The 19,364-nt window shown below is 39.3% G+C and overlaps 1 protein-coding gene across 1 annotated transcript in view; it reads left to right on the top strand.

Annotated features, from left to right (window-relative positions):
• Positions 1-19,364, top strand: part of LOC133877272 (callose synthase 9) — a 114,202-nt gene that overhangs the window by 26,967 nt on the left and 67,871 nt on the right. Inside the window, exons 9-11 of the mRNA XM_062315510.1 lie at positions 11,995-12,092; positions 12,196-12,313; positions 13,106-13,231. Coding sequence (XP_062171494.1) covers positions 11,995-12,092; positions 12,196-12,313; positions 13,106-13,231 — 342 coding nt within the window. The remainder of the gene's footprint in view (positions 1-11,994; positions 12,093-12,195; positions 12,314-13,105; positions 13,232-19,364) is intronic.

The raw sequence follows: 19,364 nt of genomic DNA, 5'->3' as shown, positions 1-19,364 counted from the left end.
AAAGACATACAACCCTACAACATGTGGGCCTTGCCTTTCCTACACCTAGAAGAAGCTTTAATATCTCCATAATTGACGAAACTTTGCAGATTCTGAAGCTCCTTCTTTCCTCTGTGCTTTTGGGGCTCAATCATCTTGCCCCAGGTAGCCAAATGCTTCTTTCTCTGATCCTCAGTCACTGTGTACATCGCGGACACCCTCTCTCAAAGCACATCAACCTTCTTCCAAGCCTCCTCCCAATTGTGTTTAGAAACGAAAGGCGGATCCTGTATTTGGGAGAGGCCTATTCCGTCCTCCCGAGACGAAGCACTTTGACGAGAGTTGATAAATCCCTTCTCAAGCGAGTCCTTCTTTGGAAGCTCTGTATCCTTCTTCAAAGGGGCCTCCCACTCCGGCATCAACTTTTCGCCCAACTCAGCCGAAGCTTATCTCGAAACCTTAGAATGCTTTTGTGAAAGGTAGGCAAATCCTTGATTAAGTTCTTATAGCAAATGAGTGCTTGGATAGTTGTTTCAAATCCGGTGAACCAGGGTTGTTTTGCAAGCTGGGTATTGAGAAGGCATATGATCATGTGAACTGGGATTTTTTATTGTATATGTTGAGAATATGTGGTTTTGAGGAGAAATGGTGTTCTTGGATAGCACATTGCATCTCTTCGGTGCGTTTCTCTGTTTTGGTGAATGGCACCCCGTTTGGTTTCTTTAGTAGCTCTTGTGAGCTAGGATAGGGTGATCCTCTGTCTTCCCTTTTGTTTGTCATTGTGATGGAGGCTCTAAGTAAGTTGCTCACTGCTATTGTTCGTAGAGGTCTCCTATTAGGTTTCTCTGTGGGTTCTGGAAGCTCTAAGGTGGTTAACATTTCTCATCTGTTGTTCGCAGATGATACTTAGGTTTTTTGCAGGGCTAATCCTGACCATCTTTGTTATCTACGTGTGTTGTTCTTGTGCTTCGAAGTTGTCTCTTGTTTAAAGATTAATTTTGGCTAAGTTTGTTTTGGTTCCTGGGGGTTGTGTGGATAATGTGGACGGTTTGGCTGGCATCTTGGATTGTGGGGTTTTCTCTTTACCTTTAAAGTATGTTGGCTTTTCGTTGGGGGCCTCTTTTAAGGCCAAGTCCATATGGGATGGTGTTGTTGGAAAGATTGAGAGGCGGTTGGCAATCTGGATAGTGAATGTATCTGTCTGAGGGTGGTAGGGTTACCCTTATAAAGAACACTCTTTCCAATCTTCCCACTTACTTATCTCTTTTCCCCATTCCTGCCTGTGTGGCTAATCGTATAGAGAAGCTTCATCAAGATTTCTTATGTGGAGGATTTGGTGAAGAGTTCAAATATCACCTGGTTAGTTGGTCCAAGGTTTGCTCCCCTATTTCTGAAGGTGGCTTGGTCATTTGGAATTTGAGGATTTTCAACAAGGCTGTTTTAGGGAAGTGGTTGTGGCGTTATGTCCATGAGAGAGAGGGTTGGTGGAAATCTATTGTGGATGGAAAGTACGGTAATGCTTGGGCTGGGTGGTGTTCCTTAGAGCTGCCTGAGTCTCACGGAGTGGGGCTTTGAAAGATCATAAGGAAGTGATGGAGTTTGTTTTGTAGTCATACCAGACTTATTTTGGGAAATGGGTCCAGGTTCAGATTTTGGGATGATGTGTGTAGTGGAGAGATGCCCCTCAAGGAAGCTTTCCCGGTTTTGTATGGCATAACTTGTGACAAGGATGCGCTCATTGCAGTTCACTTGGTTTCGGAGAGTGGTTCCTTTTAGTGGGATGTTAGCTTTATTCGAGCGGTCCACGACTGAGAGGTGGATGTTTTGGCTTCCTTCTTCACCTTGTTATATTTCATTAGAGTGAGACGTGAAGGGGAAGACCAGCTTTGGTGGTCTCCTTCTCACAAAGGGAACTTTGATGTTAGATCTTTCTATAAGGCCCTTGCTTGCAAAGAGGTAGTTCATTTTCTCTGGAAAAGTATTTGGCAGACTAAAGTTCCCTTGAAAGTGGCTTTTTTTTGTTTTGTCGGCGGCGCTAAGGAAGATCCTTACCTTGGATAATCTTAGAAAGAAGCATGTCGTTGTGATTGATATATGTTGTATGTGCAAAATGAATGGGGAGTCTGTGGATCACTTTCTTCTCCATTGTGAGGTTGCACGCGCTCTATGGAATGCTATCTTTGGTCTCTTCAGTCTATCTTGGGTTATGCCTCTTCAGGTGGTAGATTTATTCGTTTGCTGGTGGATTGGTGGTCGCTCTCAGAGTGTTGTTGTGTGGAAGATGGTTCCTTCTTGCCTTTTGTGGTGCTTGTGGAGGGAACGAAATGATAGACATTTCGAGGACAAAGAAAGGATGATTGAAGAGCTCCTTACTTTTTTCTTTTTTTCTTTGTTCTCTTGGACTGCTGGGTTCCTAGCTCCATTAGTGATTAGCTTTAATGATTTTCCTTATTCTTTTTTCTTCCCCTTCTTAGCCGCTTCTCTTGTACTCCTTGTGTACTTCATTGCGCTTTGCGTTTTTTAATGATATTATTCTTACTTATCAAAAAAAAAAAAATGATAATGTTTGGTGTGGGTAGTATTTTATGGAGTAATGCTAGAGACCATCTTTTGATCCTCCCAAAGTTGATGTGGCTTCTAAAATTACCATTGGATTTGGTTAAGGGTAGTAGAGAGCTTCTAAATTTGAATTGTTCCATTAATTATGATGCGATGGGAGTATCATCTAGGCGTGGGAAAGGCAAGGCTTACGCTTGTTAGCATTTGAGGGTTTTGGGCTTTGTTGTCTTGTGGGTGTTGGGGTTGTGGGCTTTTTGGGTGGGTTGGGTTTTGCGTGTTTTTGCTATTTCTTGGGTTTTGGGCTTGCGGAACGTCCCTGTGTACTTAGGGGTGCCTTAAGCTTTCTTTAAAATTTTACCTGACAGGGGTGGGTACACGAAGTGGCCCTGCCTTGGAGGGGTTCCTCATCATCAAAAAAAATTCAGGTGAACATAGTTCTTTCCCTTGGAAAAACATTTGGAAGGTGAAGGGCCCTCTTATTGGTTTCTTCTTGTGGGCAACAACTTTGGGTTGAATCCTCACGGTGGATAATCTCAGAAGGCGGGGGTTCCAGCTGATTAACCGGTGTTGGCTTTGTAACAAGGATGAAGAAACTATTAATTATCTTCTCCTTCATTGTGAGTATGCCGCTGATATCTGGCACTTAGTTCTTAACAATTTTGGGGTCTCTTGGGTTATGCATGGTAACATTCTTCAGCTTCTCCATTGTTAGAAATTTCTTGGGCATTCTTTTGTGGTAATTAGTATTTTCCCCCCTTAAGAAAATTCCAGCCTAAGAATTTTAGGCTTCAATATCCTTTACTTTGGTTGATCAATAGCACTCTCTCTAGCTTACCTACGTACTTTCTTTCTCTTTTCCCTATTCCTGTGGGAGTGGCTAATCGATTGGAGAAACTTCAGAGAGATTTCCTTTGGGGTGGTGTTGGAGATGAATTTAAATTTCATTTGGTTAATTGGCGTACGATTTGTTCCTCTAAAGCTTCGGGGGGGCTAGGAGTGAGAAATTTGGTTATGTTCAACAAAGCATTGATGGGTAAATGGTTATGGAGATATGCTATGGAGAGAGATGCTTTTTGGAGAAAGGTGGTGGATGTCAAATATGGTAGTTTGAGGGGTGGTTGGTGTTCTAAGGAGGCTGGGGGTTCTTATGGGTATGGCGTGTGGAAAAGTATTAGGAGGGGTTGGGATGCTTTTGCTGCGCATGTGAGATATGAGATCGGGAATGGTTCGAAAGTTCTGTTTTGGCATGATGTATGGTGTGGGGAAATTCCTTTGAAGATCCTCTTTCCAGAGCTGTTCCTTATTGCTAGAAGAAAGGATGCTTGGGTGGAGGATATTATGCAGAGACAAAATGGCACCATCTTATGGAATATTATGTTTTCTCGTTTAGTTCATGATTGGGAGGTCGAAGCGGTTAGTAGGTTTTTTGGGACGTTGTACACCCTCAAAGTTAGCAGCGAGGGAGAGGATAAGTTGTGTTGGGTGCCAGCGCGTAAGAAATCTTTTGAGGGAAAGTCCTACTATAAGCTGTTGTCTAGTCCTATTCAGTCTTCATTTCCATGGAAAAGTATTTGGAAAGTTAATGTTCACTCGAGAGTGGCTTTCTTTGTTTGGACGGCTACTTTAGGGAAATCTTTAACTTTGGATAACCTTCGAAAGAGAAACATTATCGTGGTGGATTGGTGCTCTATGTGTAAGACCGATGGAGAATCCATTGATCATTTGTTTCTGCGTTGTATGGTGGCTACAGAATTGTGGAGGGCGCTTTTGCAATTGTTTGGGGTGGAGTGGGTAATGCCGGGGTCGGTGAAAGACATGTTGGGGAGTTGGAGGGGCCAGTTTGGTAATTGGAATTCGATTCAGATTTGGCGCATGGCTCCGTTGTGTTTGATGTGGTGTGTTTGGAGGGAACGGAATGCTCGCTGTTTTGAAGATTGTGAGATTGGTTTGTCAAATCTGAAGAGAAAGATGCTTCAAATGTTGTTTATGTGGAGAGATAGAGTTAAGTTAATGCATGAATGTTCCTATTTTGATTTCTTAGATAGATGTTCTCTATGTTCTTTACATTAGGGGTTCCTTGTATACATCCTGTGTACTTTGGGTTGCGCCCCTTTGCGCTTTTTCAATATATTTTACTTATAAAAAAAAAATATCCTTTACTTTGGTATTACTAATATTGTTATTTTGGGAGCTGACTCTCTTTCCCTCTCTCGGCGCGGGATAGTGCGTCAACCGAGAGTTCGCTCTTTCCTTTTCGTCGATTAGCCTCTCGTTTGTTCTTCGGGGTTAGAACTTTGTTCTGTCCGATTTTTTGGGTCGCGTTTTTCCGTAGGGCCGTAAGCCGGTTACCATTCTAGATGGGTGGGTTTTTTCTTCCGGCGACGATGTGATGCCTTGACGTGGACATTTTGTGTTTTGGGTGTGTCGCGAGATGGACAAGCGATTTATAGTAGACGCCAAGATTTTTGTCTTTGCGGTTTTGGATGGGGCGTCAGTGTTGAGGGTGGGGGAGAAAAGAAAAAACTTCTCCGGCGAGGTCATCTTGAGCTTCCAGTGTTCCGAGTGGCTTGTGTCGATGATGGAAGGGCTTTTGGGTTCCCCGGAAGAGCAAGATTTTGTCAAGTCATTCAGGGAAGGACTGAAAGTTTTCATTGCTCGGATAGGTGGCAACAAAGCTGGCCATTTTTTAGAGGCGACAGTTTTCGGGATGGGTGGCCGGAAAGGTTTCATTCTGATCCCTGAGGGTAGTGGTGGATGGAGATGGCACAAGTTCTCTGGCGAATTGAGAAAGGTGGCAGATTACCTCTCAGTCATGGTGGGATGCGGGCTCGGGTCATCGTCTGCGTTGGAACAGAAGGTTGGGAAGGTAGAAGGGACAAGTTTGGGTTTGGCTACGAAGTGGACTGGGCTCTCTTTTGCGGAGGTGTTGAGGTCGAACCCGATCACTGCCGTGAAGAAGGTGTCCAGTGTGGGGGATCTTCCTTCCAGATTGAGGGATTCGCTGGTGGAGTCGTGTGATTTTGTTTTGGTGGAGAGGTTTGCAGAGGAAGACCAGAGAACGGCTGTAGACTGCTATTCCTTAGAATCTCCCCTGCTGGATCCGCTGGACAAAGACCAGAATCATCGACTGCTGGGCAAGAAGTCTCTCCCAAGCTCGAATTTGAATTTCAAATACTCGAACTTGCATACGAAACAGCTGGTAATCAATTTCAAATTGGCCATGGGCCGAGTTGCTGAGAAGTTTATGGGCCGATTTTTCAGGTCTGGCCTTGGTTGGAAACACACAGGTATTGGCTTGGGGGCCGGTTTCTCCCGAGACCCAGAGCCTCCCGTTTGGAGTCAGCCTCTGGGAAGATGTTGGGTCTGCATTTAATTGGGGGTGGGTCGACAAGGCATTTGAGGATTGGCCCAGGCTTGGATCAGAAACGCTCAGGTTGTTGTTTGGGCTGGTTTTTGCCGAACTCCAAAACCGCCTGTCCAGCGAGCATCATTCCGGAGATGTCGCCGGAATCAGCTTCTGGGGAGTTGTTGGGGTTGCATTTTACTGGGGGTGGGCCGACAAGGTGTTCGAGGACTGACCCAATGGGAGTGGGTCCGGTGTCGCCGGTCCCTTTGGGGTGTTCTCTTCGACAGATACCCCGGTCGTCGACAACAAGTGGGATGGCTCCTTTTCTGTCTTCTTCCGGGGGTGGATCTAGTTGATTGCAGGTGACTCCGGTTCCTTCAAGTCCAGCCTCTACAGCCTTCGGGTTTCCTCCATCGCCGGCTCAAGATCCTGATTTTTCGGCGGTTTCAGCCCATTCTCCGGCTGTTGTGTTTAAGTTCATTCCGTTGAGGCCACTTCAGATTCCTCAACCCTGTTTTGCCCCTTCGTCTCTTGCTAGAGCGGTTGGGTTGGGAGAGAAGTTGCGATCATCCCTCCCTGTGGTGGTTTCTAAGCCTTTTCTGTGTTACTACCGGAGGGCGAAGGAACTAAGGGAAGGGCATTCTGTGAAATGGAACGATGAGCTATTTTCGGATTTCCTGGAAGACATGAAGATGTCTGCTGGCTGTGCTGTTTAAAAGGTTATGGTTGCAAAGCCGCCAGTGAAGAAGGTTATCGAGCCTCCAGTGAAGCAGGGTCTAAGTAGGGTTTTTCTCAATCTTCGCCCGAAGGTGCCAGTTATTTTCACGTCGCCGCAAAAGGTCACCGAGGTCGGGATGGTTGGACCGTCCTTCCCCCCGAGAGGTTGCCTATCTCCTTTTTCTCCTTATTTCGTTGAAGGAAATGGATTTTTCCAATCTCGAAATTGGCCTGTCGGTTTTGATTATAATGGGTAGATTGTGGTTTGGGATGAGGAAGAAGATTATTGGGGTGGTTTACCCTTGGATTGGGCTTTGATGGTTCTTTTGAGGATGAGGTCTTGGCTATTCGGGACGTCATGGAGGAAGATTTTTTACTAGAGAAGATGATAGAACGCGATAAGTCAAAAGGCAAGAGGGAGCTACTGAATCTGCAAAGCTCCATAAATTATTGCGACGCTTCAGTCTCCTCTAGGCGTAGTAAAGGAAAGGCCCGCATGTTGTAGAGTTGTGTGCTTTGGTGGGTTGTGGGTATTCTCTCGAGTCTTTGAGTTTTTTTCTCGTGTCTGGTTGGCCTCTTTTGTGGGTTGTTTTGGGCTTTCTTTCTTGGGTTCTTTTTCCGTTTTCTATCAGTTGTTGCGGGTTAGCTTTTGGTGTTTCTTGTGTATACTTCCTGTGTACCAAGGGGCGCCTTTACGCCTTTTTAATAAATCTTTTCTTACCTATCAAAAAAAGAAATTTCTTGGGCGGGGACATCCATGAGAAGCTATCTGGAAAGTTATTCCCGCCCTTTTAATGTGGAGCATTTGGAGAGAAAAGAATTTGTCGGCTTTTTGATGATAGTGAGACCAGTGTGCTTCTTCTTAAATCATCTTTTCTGAGATCTCTTCTGAATTGGGCTATTATTCATGTTCCTAACTTTCCCTTAGGGAATTTGGCAGATCTGATTTGTTTTCTAGATTGTAGTAACAATTAGAGTTTTGGTTCTCTTGTATACTTTTTTTTTTTTTGATAAGTAATTGCAGTTTAATTCAATGAAAGCGCAAAGGGGTGCAACCCTTATATATCTTGTATACTCTTGTTGTACGAGGGATTTGCGTTTTTTAATAAAACTAGCTTATAACCCGCTCTATGAGCGGGATTTTTTTAAATTATAATTTATTCGAAACATCTTTAAAAAATTATTAGTAATCAATTTTCTTCCTTCACTCAAGTACCTAATTGCTACCATAAATAAATAATGTTTATAAGATAATTTTGAACTACATTTCTTTACTCAATAGTATAAACCCATATGTTAAATAAATTTAGAAATTCATAAAGTCTAACCCTTATATGTTAGAACATGTTAAATATTTGTTCCCATTGATGTAGTTTAAAACGAAATGAACTATGATGGTGTATGGATATAAATAAAAACAGACTTGTATAAAATTTTATCTTTTTTTTTTTTTTTTTTTTTTTTTTTTTTTTTTAAAAAAAAAAAAGTAGTTTATGCTGTTGTTTATGAAGTAGTATTAAGGAATATTGAAAGGAAAATGCACTACTCGATGAACAACCGCGTAAATTAAAAAATCGTCATACTTTGTACCAAAAACAACCATATGAAACTCTCTCACTATCATTTATTTGAATTCAGTGTAAAATTTGCAAATGGAAAATTAAGCAATAATAATTAAAAAAAAAAAAAAATTAGAACAAAAAATAAGGACAAAAAAAAAAGGAAAAATGAAATAACAAAACTACATGAAATAGGACAAATAAGCGAAAACTGAAAAATGATAATAATAGAAAAGAACATCTTTTTCCCGATTCCAATGAAATTCGTATGTACAGGAAAAAGTCTTGTCAAATATAGAATTTTTTCTTTCGACCGTTTTTTGCATATACAATGTAAAAGAAACTACAGTTTAAACAAAAAATAAGGACAAAAATGGAAATGAAAGAGTTTTTTATTTTGTATACTTTTCCGATTTCAATGAAATTGATAGGTATAGGAAGAAGTCCCGTCAAAATGAGATTTTTTTTTTCTTTCAACCGTCCTTCACATATATATCATAAAAGAAAATACTTTTAGAACAAAAATAAATAATAATATATAAATTAGAACTTAAAAAAGGACAAAAAATGAAAAAGATGACAAACAAAAAAAGAAATATACAAATATAATATAAAAATAATTATCTTTTTTCTTTTTTGTGTATTTTCTCCGATTCCAATGAATTCATAGCCTCATATAGGTATAGGAAGAAGTTATGTTTAATAGATTTTTTTTTTCCTGACCATCTCTGCATATATAACGTTAAAAAAAAAAATAGAATCGAAATAAAAATATTATATAAATTAGAACAGAAAATAAGGAAAATATGAAAACTGACAACAAATAAAAACTGGAAAATAGTCCAAACATTATATAAATAAGGAAAAAAAGATGAAAACAGACAACAAACGCAAAAGAAAAACGAAAAATACTCATATAATAGGAAAACAACTGTTTCTTTTTCTCTTTTTTTTTTGGTATACTTTCTTTGGTTCCAATGAAATACGTTATTTAATTAATTTATTATTATTTTTATTTTCCATTTCTTTTTCTATTTTTTTTTTTTTTTTTTTGTGTTCTTGGGGAGGAGTGGAAGACTAAAACTGAAAAACAAAAAGAAACTACCAATAACCCATAGTTTGATCGCGTAGAAGAACATAGAAACAGAAAAGAGATTAAAAATTAGAGATTCAGATATGCAAGTTTAAGTTTTAATCTAAAAAACCTTGAAATTCACGGAGCATCTCGCATGACAAACTGTGAACGCATCTTGTTTTACAAAATGTTTGTGTGGTTGAATAGAAGTAAAAAATGAAGCAGAATTCCCAAGACAAAATCCTGACAACAAATTGTCAGACACAACAGCGAAGAATGCAACTGTTCTAGAAAAGTACCTTCATTTTGTGCCAAAGGCTGAGCTTTTGTTCCAAACACAGTGAAACAATTCAAAACCAAAATGCCCAAAAGAAAGACATGGACAGCCCTGTCTAAGATCACGGAACTCATTGCTCAAACCCAAATTGCCGAGTCTTGTGAACGAAAAATTGTCGACGACACAAAAAAAGCCCAAAGGATGACAGAGAGACAGAGTACGTAGTTGGAAGAAATGGATAAGAGAGATTGATGGGTGAGAGGGAGAAATTTAAGCGTTTAGTGAGAAAGTTCAATCTAAAACTGACATTCAGTTTAAAAATTACGTTTAATGCGAGGGGAAGCGGTGTTTGAGTAAAAGTATGAAGCGGTGTTTGAGTAAAAGTATGAAACATTGTGTATTAAACCAACTCCAAAACTGTCTTCTTGGGAAGAGAGAGAAATTGTGTCTTAAACGGAAGTTTTAGTTGCTTTTAACTTAAGGACACTTGTCATATTTTTAATAAGCCACTTGTATCAATATTATGCATTTCTTTGAATGATTCCTCTATTATATATATATATATATGATTATTGACGTAGCGAAGATTAAGGTAATTAATCAGAGATCAGTGTCTTTGATTCTGCAAGGAGAAGCGTCTTCGTCTTCTACCCAAAAAGATAAAACAAGCCCGCAGGCTAAAGGAAAGAAAACACTCCGCAGAGTATGTGAGAGAGAATTCTCTGATTTGATAATATTCAATTGATTGATTTGTTTACATAGCAAGCAAGCCTATTTATAAAATAAAATACTTGTAGGGAAAGTAACCCTAATCCTAATAAGGAAAATAAAACAAATCTATTCCTAGTAAGGAAAGAAGATAAAGTCTTAATCCTAAAAGGAAAAATAAATAAGCAACTAGTAAATCTAGTCTTAGTAAGGAAAGAAAATAAAGTCTTAATCCTAAAAGGAAAGAAATAAAGCTTCTAGGGACCGCACATCAAAGGGACCTTCTAGGAATTCACGTGCTACATCAATTATATTTATATAATTTTTTTAGAACTTCAGAAGCATGCATGTATTTTACCTATGGAAGGGAAGATTTTACTACTCTCGCATAAGCACGCTTAACTGCAGAGTTCTGATAGTTTCGTGGCCATCATGGCTTTTAAACGCGTTGTGTTAAGAAGTGTGCGAATATACATATAAGCACATTCCCATTCCAATACCCAGTTGAGGGGTGTCACACGGACCACCTTCTTCTTGATTTTGAGATGGCTTGTTCCTTATGCAATGCTTTCTTCAGTCGCTTTGGGCTGTTCTAGGTTATGCCTGATCGGGTGGTTGATTTGTTTACTTGCCGATGGACGGGTGGTAGCTCTCGGAGTGCTGCACTGTGGACGATTGTACCCTCTTGCCTTTTGTGGTGCCTTCGGTTGGAAAGAAACGATTGAAATTTTGAGGATCGAGAGAAGACGGTGGAGGAGCTTATGTCTTTTTTTTTTACTCTATTTATTTATTTTTGATAAGTAAGAAGATTTTATTAAAAAAACGTAAAGCGCCCTAAGTACACATGAACTATACAGAGGAACAACCCAACTAGCCCACAAAAACAAAGGAAAGCCAAAAAACAAAGAAAAGCCCCAAAAAGTTTTAATGATTTTTTTTGTTCTTTTTTCTCCTAGATAAACGTTTCTCTTGTATACTTCTTGTGTATTAGGTTGTGCTTTTTTTTAATGATATTTTGATTACTTATAAAAAAAAAAAAAACCTTTTCAGCATCTCAATAATATTGCCAACGACTTAGGCATATCCCAATAATCCCAAACAAAGGGAAAATCATTGAATAACTCCCGAACAACAATGCAATGGAGAAGATGGTGTATTGTTTTCCTACTTGCCTTGCACATACAACACTAACCAACTATCATTATGTCTTATTTATTAGAGAATGCAAATGCATTAATGTTGCTTGATTTGAGAAGATATTTCTCATTATCAAAATTACTTGACATGTTATACATGATTTAACAAGTTTTTATTCCAATAAGTGAAACACTTTATTTTTTTGACCTAATAAGTAAGGGTAAATTGAATTTGGAGGGTTTTACCTTAGGCAGTGGGTTTTGAGAGTTGACCAAGTAGATCGGGTAAAAAGCACTGAGTGTGGATTAGAAGAGATTTAGATGGGAAAGTTAATGTTTTCCGTGCTCCAGCTTTGGTATTTTTTTTGAAATGGTTGAATATGGGAGGAAGATCGACTATTCTATGCTGTATGACTTAAGCAGTTATCTCACAAGCTTTACTTTCCTTCAATCTAAACTTCAATTTGAAATTACTATGCATGTGAAATGGGTGGTCTATATGGCAGTTCAGTACATTTGTTTATTTGTTGGTTGGTCAAGGTGTTCATTTATTTGTTTATTTAGTGTTTTTGTTTTGTTTCTTTTGGTTAGTCTGTTTAATCCATCAAATTGTGATATTTGCCTTTATATTGCTCCAGAAATTGGATGAGGCTGCTGTACAGAAAGTATTTCTGAAGTCCCTCGACAATTACATTAAATGGTGTAACTACTTGTGCATTCAGCCTGTTTGGAGCAAGTAGGGATTTTTAAATCTTTTTGTTACTCCTTGTGGCTGTTCCTTGAAGTGAATTCTTGTTAATGGTTTTTTGTGATTGTGGAATAAATATTGTTTTTTGCAGCCTGGAAGCTGTTAGCAAGGAAAAGAAATTACTATTTGTTTCTTTATACTTTCTGATATGGGGTGAAGCGGCTAACATTAGGTTTCTGCCCGAATGCTTGTGCTACATTTTTCATCATGTAAGTCAATCCAGGGGTGATTAGTTCGTAAAATTTCTTGCTGGACATAGTAGTTAGTTATTGTTTTTAACATTCTAGTGTGTTGCTTGATGATTGTTTTCTTTTCTTCCCCTCCCTGCTACATAAGCTGGTCCAAACTTCTAGTGTACACGAACTTTACCACAACTGATTCTTGATTTTTTTTTTTTTTGTATGTTTTTATTTAAAGTTCATGAAAACAATTGTCTTGAAGTTTTTTCGCCCTCTTTAAAAGTTGGCCCTAACCTCTAGTGCTTTCTAGTGTTTACTTCAGTGCTACTCATTTTAGAATACAATTATTAGCATGAAAGGAGTTCTGTAGAAATTAATTAATTATATATTGTGTGCTTGTTTTCTCTTGTGCTTTTTCCCTTTGCCACCTTTGACATTTGCCCCACATTCTTGTGCTGGAAATCAAATGCAATTTAAAGCACTCACCAGTGTTGAATTCTTACCTGACTCTGCTTATTTATGTTGTTTTTGTTTTATTTTTTCCCAAAGATAAACTAAATGCTGTCTGTCATGGTTTTTTTCATACATCTTTACTGAAATATCAATTTCTTGTCTGTCTTTGCATCTGAGATGCTTTTCAGGTTTTGGTTTAGCATTTTTTTTTTAATCTTTTCTTGTTAAGACAAATTAATTTGTGGCGTAGCATTTTTAGACTACTAAAGCCATCTGTAAAGCTGAATTTATTGAATTTTTTAATGCACTTCTTGTCACTTTCCTAGTAATTTCTCCCTGCTTTAAATGGATCTTGAATTTCATGTCCAGATGGTAAGGGAAATGGATGAGATTTTGAGGCAGCAGATTGCACGGCCAGCCAGTAGTTGCAATTCTGAGAATGGTGGGTCATTCCTTGATGCAGTCATCTCTCCTTTGTATGACGTTGTCGCTGCGGTATGCAACTCTCTCTGTTTTTTCATTTTCATTGTTTATTTGTTAACATGAAACTTGATATTTAATCTGTTGCTATACCGTTACTTTCCTGATTGGAAATATTCTTTATTCTTTGGTTGTTGGTCTAGAGCTAGTCTGCCTTATCAGTCAGTTAAGCAAACACCTTGTTTTTTATATTTTCTTTTCTTTTTGGGCCTCGGGAAAGGGGGGAGGGGAGTTTGAGATTTACGCCTGTCTTTGTAATGACCCGCTTTTTACAAAAATGCGTAAGTGAAAATTTCAATTTTCACGTGTCATTACGACGTCATCAGAGTTAAATAATTGGCAGCGGAATATATTCTTTCTTTATAAACTTAGGAAACATAACACGTCAGAGCTGATTGAATTACGTCATTATATTAAAATACAAATCATTAGTTCTAATACAATAAATACAATCAATTATACTATATGTGCCACATGCGGCACTTAATAATAATAAAATGTCTTATCCTTAAATATAATAATCCTAGTGACTCCATCCTTTGTCCTGACCTGCATAAACTTTCATATGATTGTGGTTAACACCACAATCCCATACTGTCGGAACAGTGAGTCAACTGCATCCCATAATATAACGACATATTGATACATTTAACAATTCACAATACTATAACATGATGTATGATGAATTCATATGCATAGTCTTTTTAACACTTCCTTTATTGATACCGAGGATTTTAACCATCATTTTGATACTGTGGACTTTAACCCTCCTTTTGATACCGTGGACTTTAATCCTCCTTTTGATACCGTGGACTTTAACCATCCTTTGCATCTTATTAACAACTTCATATCTTATGACAGTATAATATGCGATGCCAGTTATATCACATATCATTTAATATCACAACATCCTTAATGTCACCGTATTATCAAGCAAACTAACATCACAACATAAACAAACTAACATCACTTAATCGAACAACCACATTCCTAGTAAATATTCTAGGAAACACTTAGCTACACTTATGCCTAAACAATTGCATACCATCAAATAAACCTATATATCATCATGTTAAGGAACTTAGTATCATGCTTAGTGAGTGGAATACTCATAGTTCTTTCCTTCTACAAAGATTGATCCACAGAAAGATGACTGCATAGTTATACATATATGATTAGTATAAAATACTAAGTACCTATTTACCACTTCTTTTTACTTATGACTTCTAAATCATTTAACCTAATTTGTAATGTTGCTTAGAAATTACCACGACATATAAAATAGATTAATTATAATGCCACATATTTCATATGGGCATTATAACAGCATTTATTATTAAACGACCAAAATACCCTTTTACATTAAAATGATTATTTACATATTATTAACATAATATCATTTATAAAAATAGACATAATAGTTTTAAACCACAAGAAGATTCAAATTGACCTCTTGTCGTTTTCAACCGACGGGCAAGGACGCAGGTTTATTGTCGTACGCAGAGTCGGTGCGCTTGTCGGTTGGTGGTGGGCCTCGTGTTCAGACGTTGACGGTGGCTTGGTGCGAGACGGAGAAGATTTTTTCCCTGGACCGGGAGCAGGTGCCCTTCCAACAGGCGGTGGATTGTTTTGCTTTGGAGAGGTCTTTCTTCGGTCCTCTGGGTAAAGACCTTGCAGACGATTGCTACACTATGGAGAATTCTTCTTCTGGTCCGTTGGGTAAGGACCTTCTAGCGTGTTCCAAGACTCGGGTTGCAGTCGACGATGTTGGCTCCACGGATCGATGTGGCAGACGGTGCAGGAAGGTGTGCTCAGAGGGTGATCACGAGTGGGATTGTGACGTTTCGGGGAAGGAAGTTGGGTTTTTCAGGATGATTCTCGACTCTGTTGGTGATTGGTTGGATCGGGTGTGCAGGTGTCCAATGGATTTGGGTATCATTTCTTTTGGGCTGAAACCGAAACTGGGCTTTTTGGGTTTGGGCTGGTTATTTAGATGTTTGGGGAAGTTTAGATGTTTTGGGGTTTGGTCCTCCTATGCTCGCATGCGGATTGGTTCTAGGAGGTTGAGATGTTTGCCTTTCACTAAGAAGATAAAGCTGTGCGGGTTAGCAAAGAGCAAAGCACCTCTCCCTCCCATTTTCACCCAGAAGTTGCTCACGGAGAAGACTTTTGCTATGTCCAACTTAGCAATTTCAACAGCGTCGTCCACGATCGCTACTTCTACTGAAGACTGTGTTGGTCCGATGTTGGTGATTATCTCTTTATCGGCAGAGACTGGGCTGGCTTCGGTGGGGGGTTTTCATCCAGTTTCTACTGAGGTGGCTATGCCGGGTGCGGGTTATGAGGTGGGCTCGCCGAAAGGGAGGGTTCTTCCTTTATCAGTCTTGAAAGAGCCCACGTCGAAGCCACTGATTCATTACAAGCGTAAAGGGAGGAAGCCGAAGTCGGCGGTGAGTCAAGGGGAACTCGAAGATGTGGGCTTTCTCAGGCGGGGGTTTCTTAAATCGAGCTCGTCCTCTCTTCTTCCTGTAGATTGTGGTTTCTCTGGATAGGGTTGTTCTAGTAAAGCTAGTCCTCTCTACTATACGGGTGGTTCCCAAGCTATTTCTCCTATGGAGTGGTCTTTATTTTGGTCTTCGATAGGGTCCGAGGATAAGGGAAAAGGGGATAAAATTGTGGCTTTCCTATCTGCCCTTGATGAGGAACATAGGAGGTGGGATAAGATTGAGAGGTGTGTGCTTTAGGAGCTTAGGGTTGAGTTCTTTTGTGGGCTGTTTTTGTAGGGTCGGTGGTGAGGCTGTTGCTTCTTGTATACTCCGTGTGTACTAGGGGCGCGTTATGCTTTTTTTTTAATAAATTTGCTCTTATAAAAAAAATAACATCGTTAATATAATTAACGATGATTTCTGCTAGACACGCGCCACCCAGCCGCATTCCCCGTCGCCCGCTGCCCCTGCTGCTAGAAGCATCGGTTGTGTTGGTCGCCGAAGCTTGGCACATGGTCCTCACGCGCCAGGGAGTATTTGCTTTCTGACTGCGTGTGAAGGCCATGCTCCGCCTTTTCAGGCTGTGCATCGCGGCGCCTGGGGTCTACTGCGTTGGATCTTCTACACGCGTCGCCACTCTGGTGAAGTCAGCCTCTTTGCTCCACTACTGGCAACTTGTTTTTGGGTTTTTTCTGCCTTTGTGTTTGTGTATTCCCCTTGTTTCCTCGGTACAGTCTGTCTTTGTATTGCTTAATTTTTACTGGAATTTTTGTTGGCTAAATGCTAGATCGGCCCTCTTTTATTTTGAGAGTGAGCGTTAATGTAAAGAGATGCTCAAATGTAATTCCTGTAAGATTAGTGTTTTTGCTTAGGCAGCTGTTTTTTAAGTCAGATCCTTTTGGCTTAGAGTGTAGGTGTCTTGTACCTCTTTCTCAAGATGTAAGCCTTCGAACCTTTTCAGCAATATATAGTAGCACATGCTACAATGTTCTAAAAACAAGTGAATATAATATTAACATAAAATAACCTTATTTTAATCTTTATAAATTCTGACAATAACGACATTAGTATTTTTTTTTTTTGATAAGTCATAAGTTGGTCTTATAAAAGCGTAAGGCGCCCCTTAATACACCGGCAGTATACAAGAGAACGCACCTAGCTAGAAAGAGAAAAACGAACAAGAAATTCATCAAAGGTAAACGACAACGGTGACAAAAAAGCCACCGTCCAAAGATACAACGTATGAAAAAGAGAAACTAAAATATCCTCCAAGGATCTCTCTAAAATATTTGGGCGACGCAACGACGCTTTTTGTAAAATCATCATTTTTAATCGGGCATCACAATTGCGTGTTTTATATTTAAATCACTCCACTTTGAAAACCCTGTTTAAAAAAACACAACTTAAAATGTTAGATAACTTTATAAAATCACAAGCATGAAAAACAAAGCTTACTTAAAAAGTTAAATAACATTTTCTTTTTATCTTTTTCTTCTTTTCTTCCTTATCTCTTTCTTTCTTCTTTCTTCTATTTTCCTTTTTACTATCTATCTTCTTCTTTCTTATTCTTACCGAGTTGCACCCGAGAGAGAGAGAAAGAGAGACAGTGAGTGAGAGTGAGAGCTGCTGAGATGGAGAGGATCCTTCTTCCCTGTTTTCTTGTGCCAACCCGAGAGATAGTGAGAATTAGATATATATAAGAAAGAAGGAAGGAAGAATCCTTCCTCTTTCCTGGAATAACCGAGAGGGAGATGAGATGAGAATTATCTTACCAAAGGAAGGGAAAGAGAGCTCCTGATGTCCCTTGATGCAACTCAGAAAAGTTTTGCTGGATAGAGAGGAAAAACAGAGAGCTTCATGCTTTGTTTTTCCATGACAAAACAGAGGAAGAGGGAGAGTTATTTCTCTCAACTAGACCAGCCAAATGAACAAGAGAAATGAAGGATTATGAGAGCTCTACTGCAGAGCTTTTTCCTCCTGAAATCACAAAGAAACAAAGAAGAGAGAAGCAGTAGAAAATGAAAAAGGACCGAGAGAGATAGAGCTCTTGAGAAGAAAAGGTGTGAATTGAACGTAGAGGGGCCTTCCGTATATAGCAAAATCAAAGGTTAGGATTACTTGGATCAAAATTGATCCAAAGGCTGGGAAGATGTCAAGCTGTGCAGTGAATCATCAAATGTAATGATTAATTGATAAAAATCTGAGGACAGTTTTTCGGTGCGTGAATATGCTATCTGATGCAGAAAGTCAATCAATCTATTTGAACAGTAAGTCGATCGATCGATTTTTAAGTCGATCGATCTATTTGAACAGTAGGTTGATCGATCGATTTTTATGTAGATCGACCTACTATTCAGTCGATCGATCTACTTGAATAGTAGGTCGATCTACTTATTATGTCGTGCTTTCTCTTTTATTTTAGGTTTATTAAACCACTTAATAACTTAGACCTATAAATATACCTATAATAAATACTTAATCTCTTAAATATTTATATCTAAATTGATAAATATTTATTCCATAAATATTCATATTTATTTCATTTCTATTAGTAGGCCTTAAATCCTATTTTTAAATATTATATTCAATATCTTAAAATATGGGGTGTTACAATCTTTGATCAGCATCATTGGGCTAAATCAGAATTCTCAGCATCATTGGTCAATCTAACCTTCATCCCATCCAAAAATCTTTAACTAATCTAGTTAATCATAAACTCTAAAGCTCCCCACACACTCCCCTTTTGGGTGGTTTGCAGTGTTTGGGGTTGTATTCATGTGGATTGGCTGTATTTGGGTTTGAGAGGGGCTTCGGGAGATATTTTGTTAATGTGGGACAGAAGAGTGGTAGAGGAGATTGAGGAGTGTGGGGGAGGTATGTGGTAGCTTGTGTGTTACGTTGCGTGATGAAGGAATTTGATTGGGCGTTTGCGGGTGTCTATGGGCCCAATGATGATGGTGAACGAAGAGGGCTGTGGGATGAGTTGGCTGGTTTGATGAATATTTGGGAGATGCCTTGGTGGTTTTTTTTTTTTTTTGGGGGGAGGGGGGGGGAGATTTTAACATTGTTCGGTCTTCATGCGAAAGAAGGGGGGAAGCGAGGTCATCACAGGCAATGGTGGAGTTTTCTGAGTTTATTTTTTACCAGTGTCTCGTGGATATTCCATTGGTCGGGGGGAGATCCACATAGTCTAATTACTTATATAAAAAAAAAAAGATCCACATAGTCTGATTGCCGCGCTTGGTCTAGAATTGATTGATTCTTGCTCTCTCCATAATGGGAGGAAAATTTCCCGGAGGTTTCTCAAAGACGTCTTCCTCGTCTTCTTTTAGATCATTATCCATTATTATTGGATTGTGGAGTAGGGAGACGGGGTAAGGGGTCGTTTAAATTTGAAAATATGTGGTTGCAAGCAGAAGGGTTTGAGGAGCAGGTGAAGCAGTGGTGGGGTTCTTATATTTATGAAGGTACGCGAAGTTGTGTGTTCACTCGAAAGTTAAAAGCATTGAAAGCTGACCTGAGGAAATGGAATAAGGAGGTGTTTGGGAATGTAGGGGTACAAAAAAAGAATTTGGAAAAGGGTTTGAGTGAGTTGGATATTATTGTTGAGGAGAGACCGTGATCTGAAGAAGAAAATCTCAAGAGAGCAGATTATTCTAGAA

Source organism: Alnus glutinosa, chromosome 9, assembly GCF_958979055.1.
Source record: "Alnus glutinosa chromosome 9, dhAlnGlut1.1, whole genome shotgun sequence".
Taxonomy (NCBI): Eukaryota; Viridiplantae; Streptophyta; class Magnoliopsida; order Fagales; family Betulaceae; genus Alnus; species Alnus glutinosa.
The sequence above is the reverse complement of the archived record's forward strand: the minus strand, read 5'-3'. Positions and strand labels throughout refer to the sequence as shown.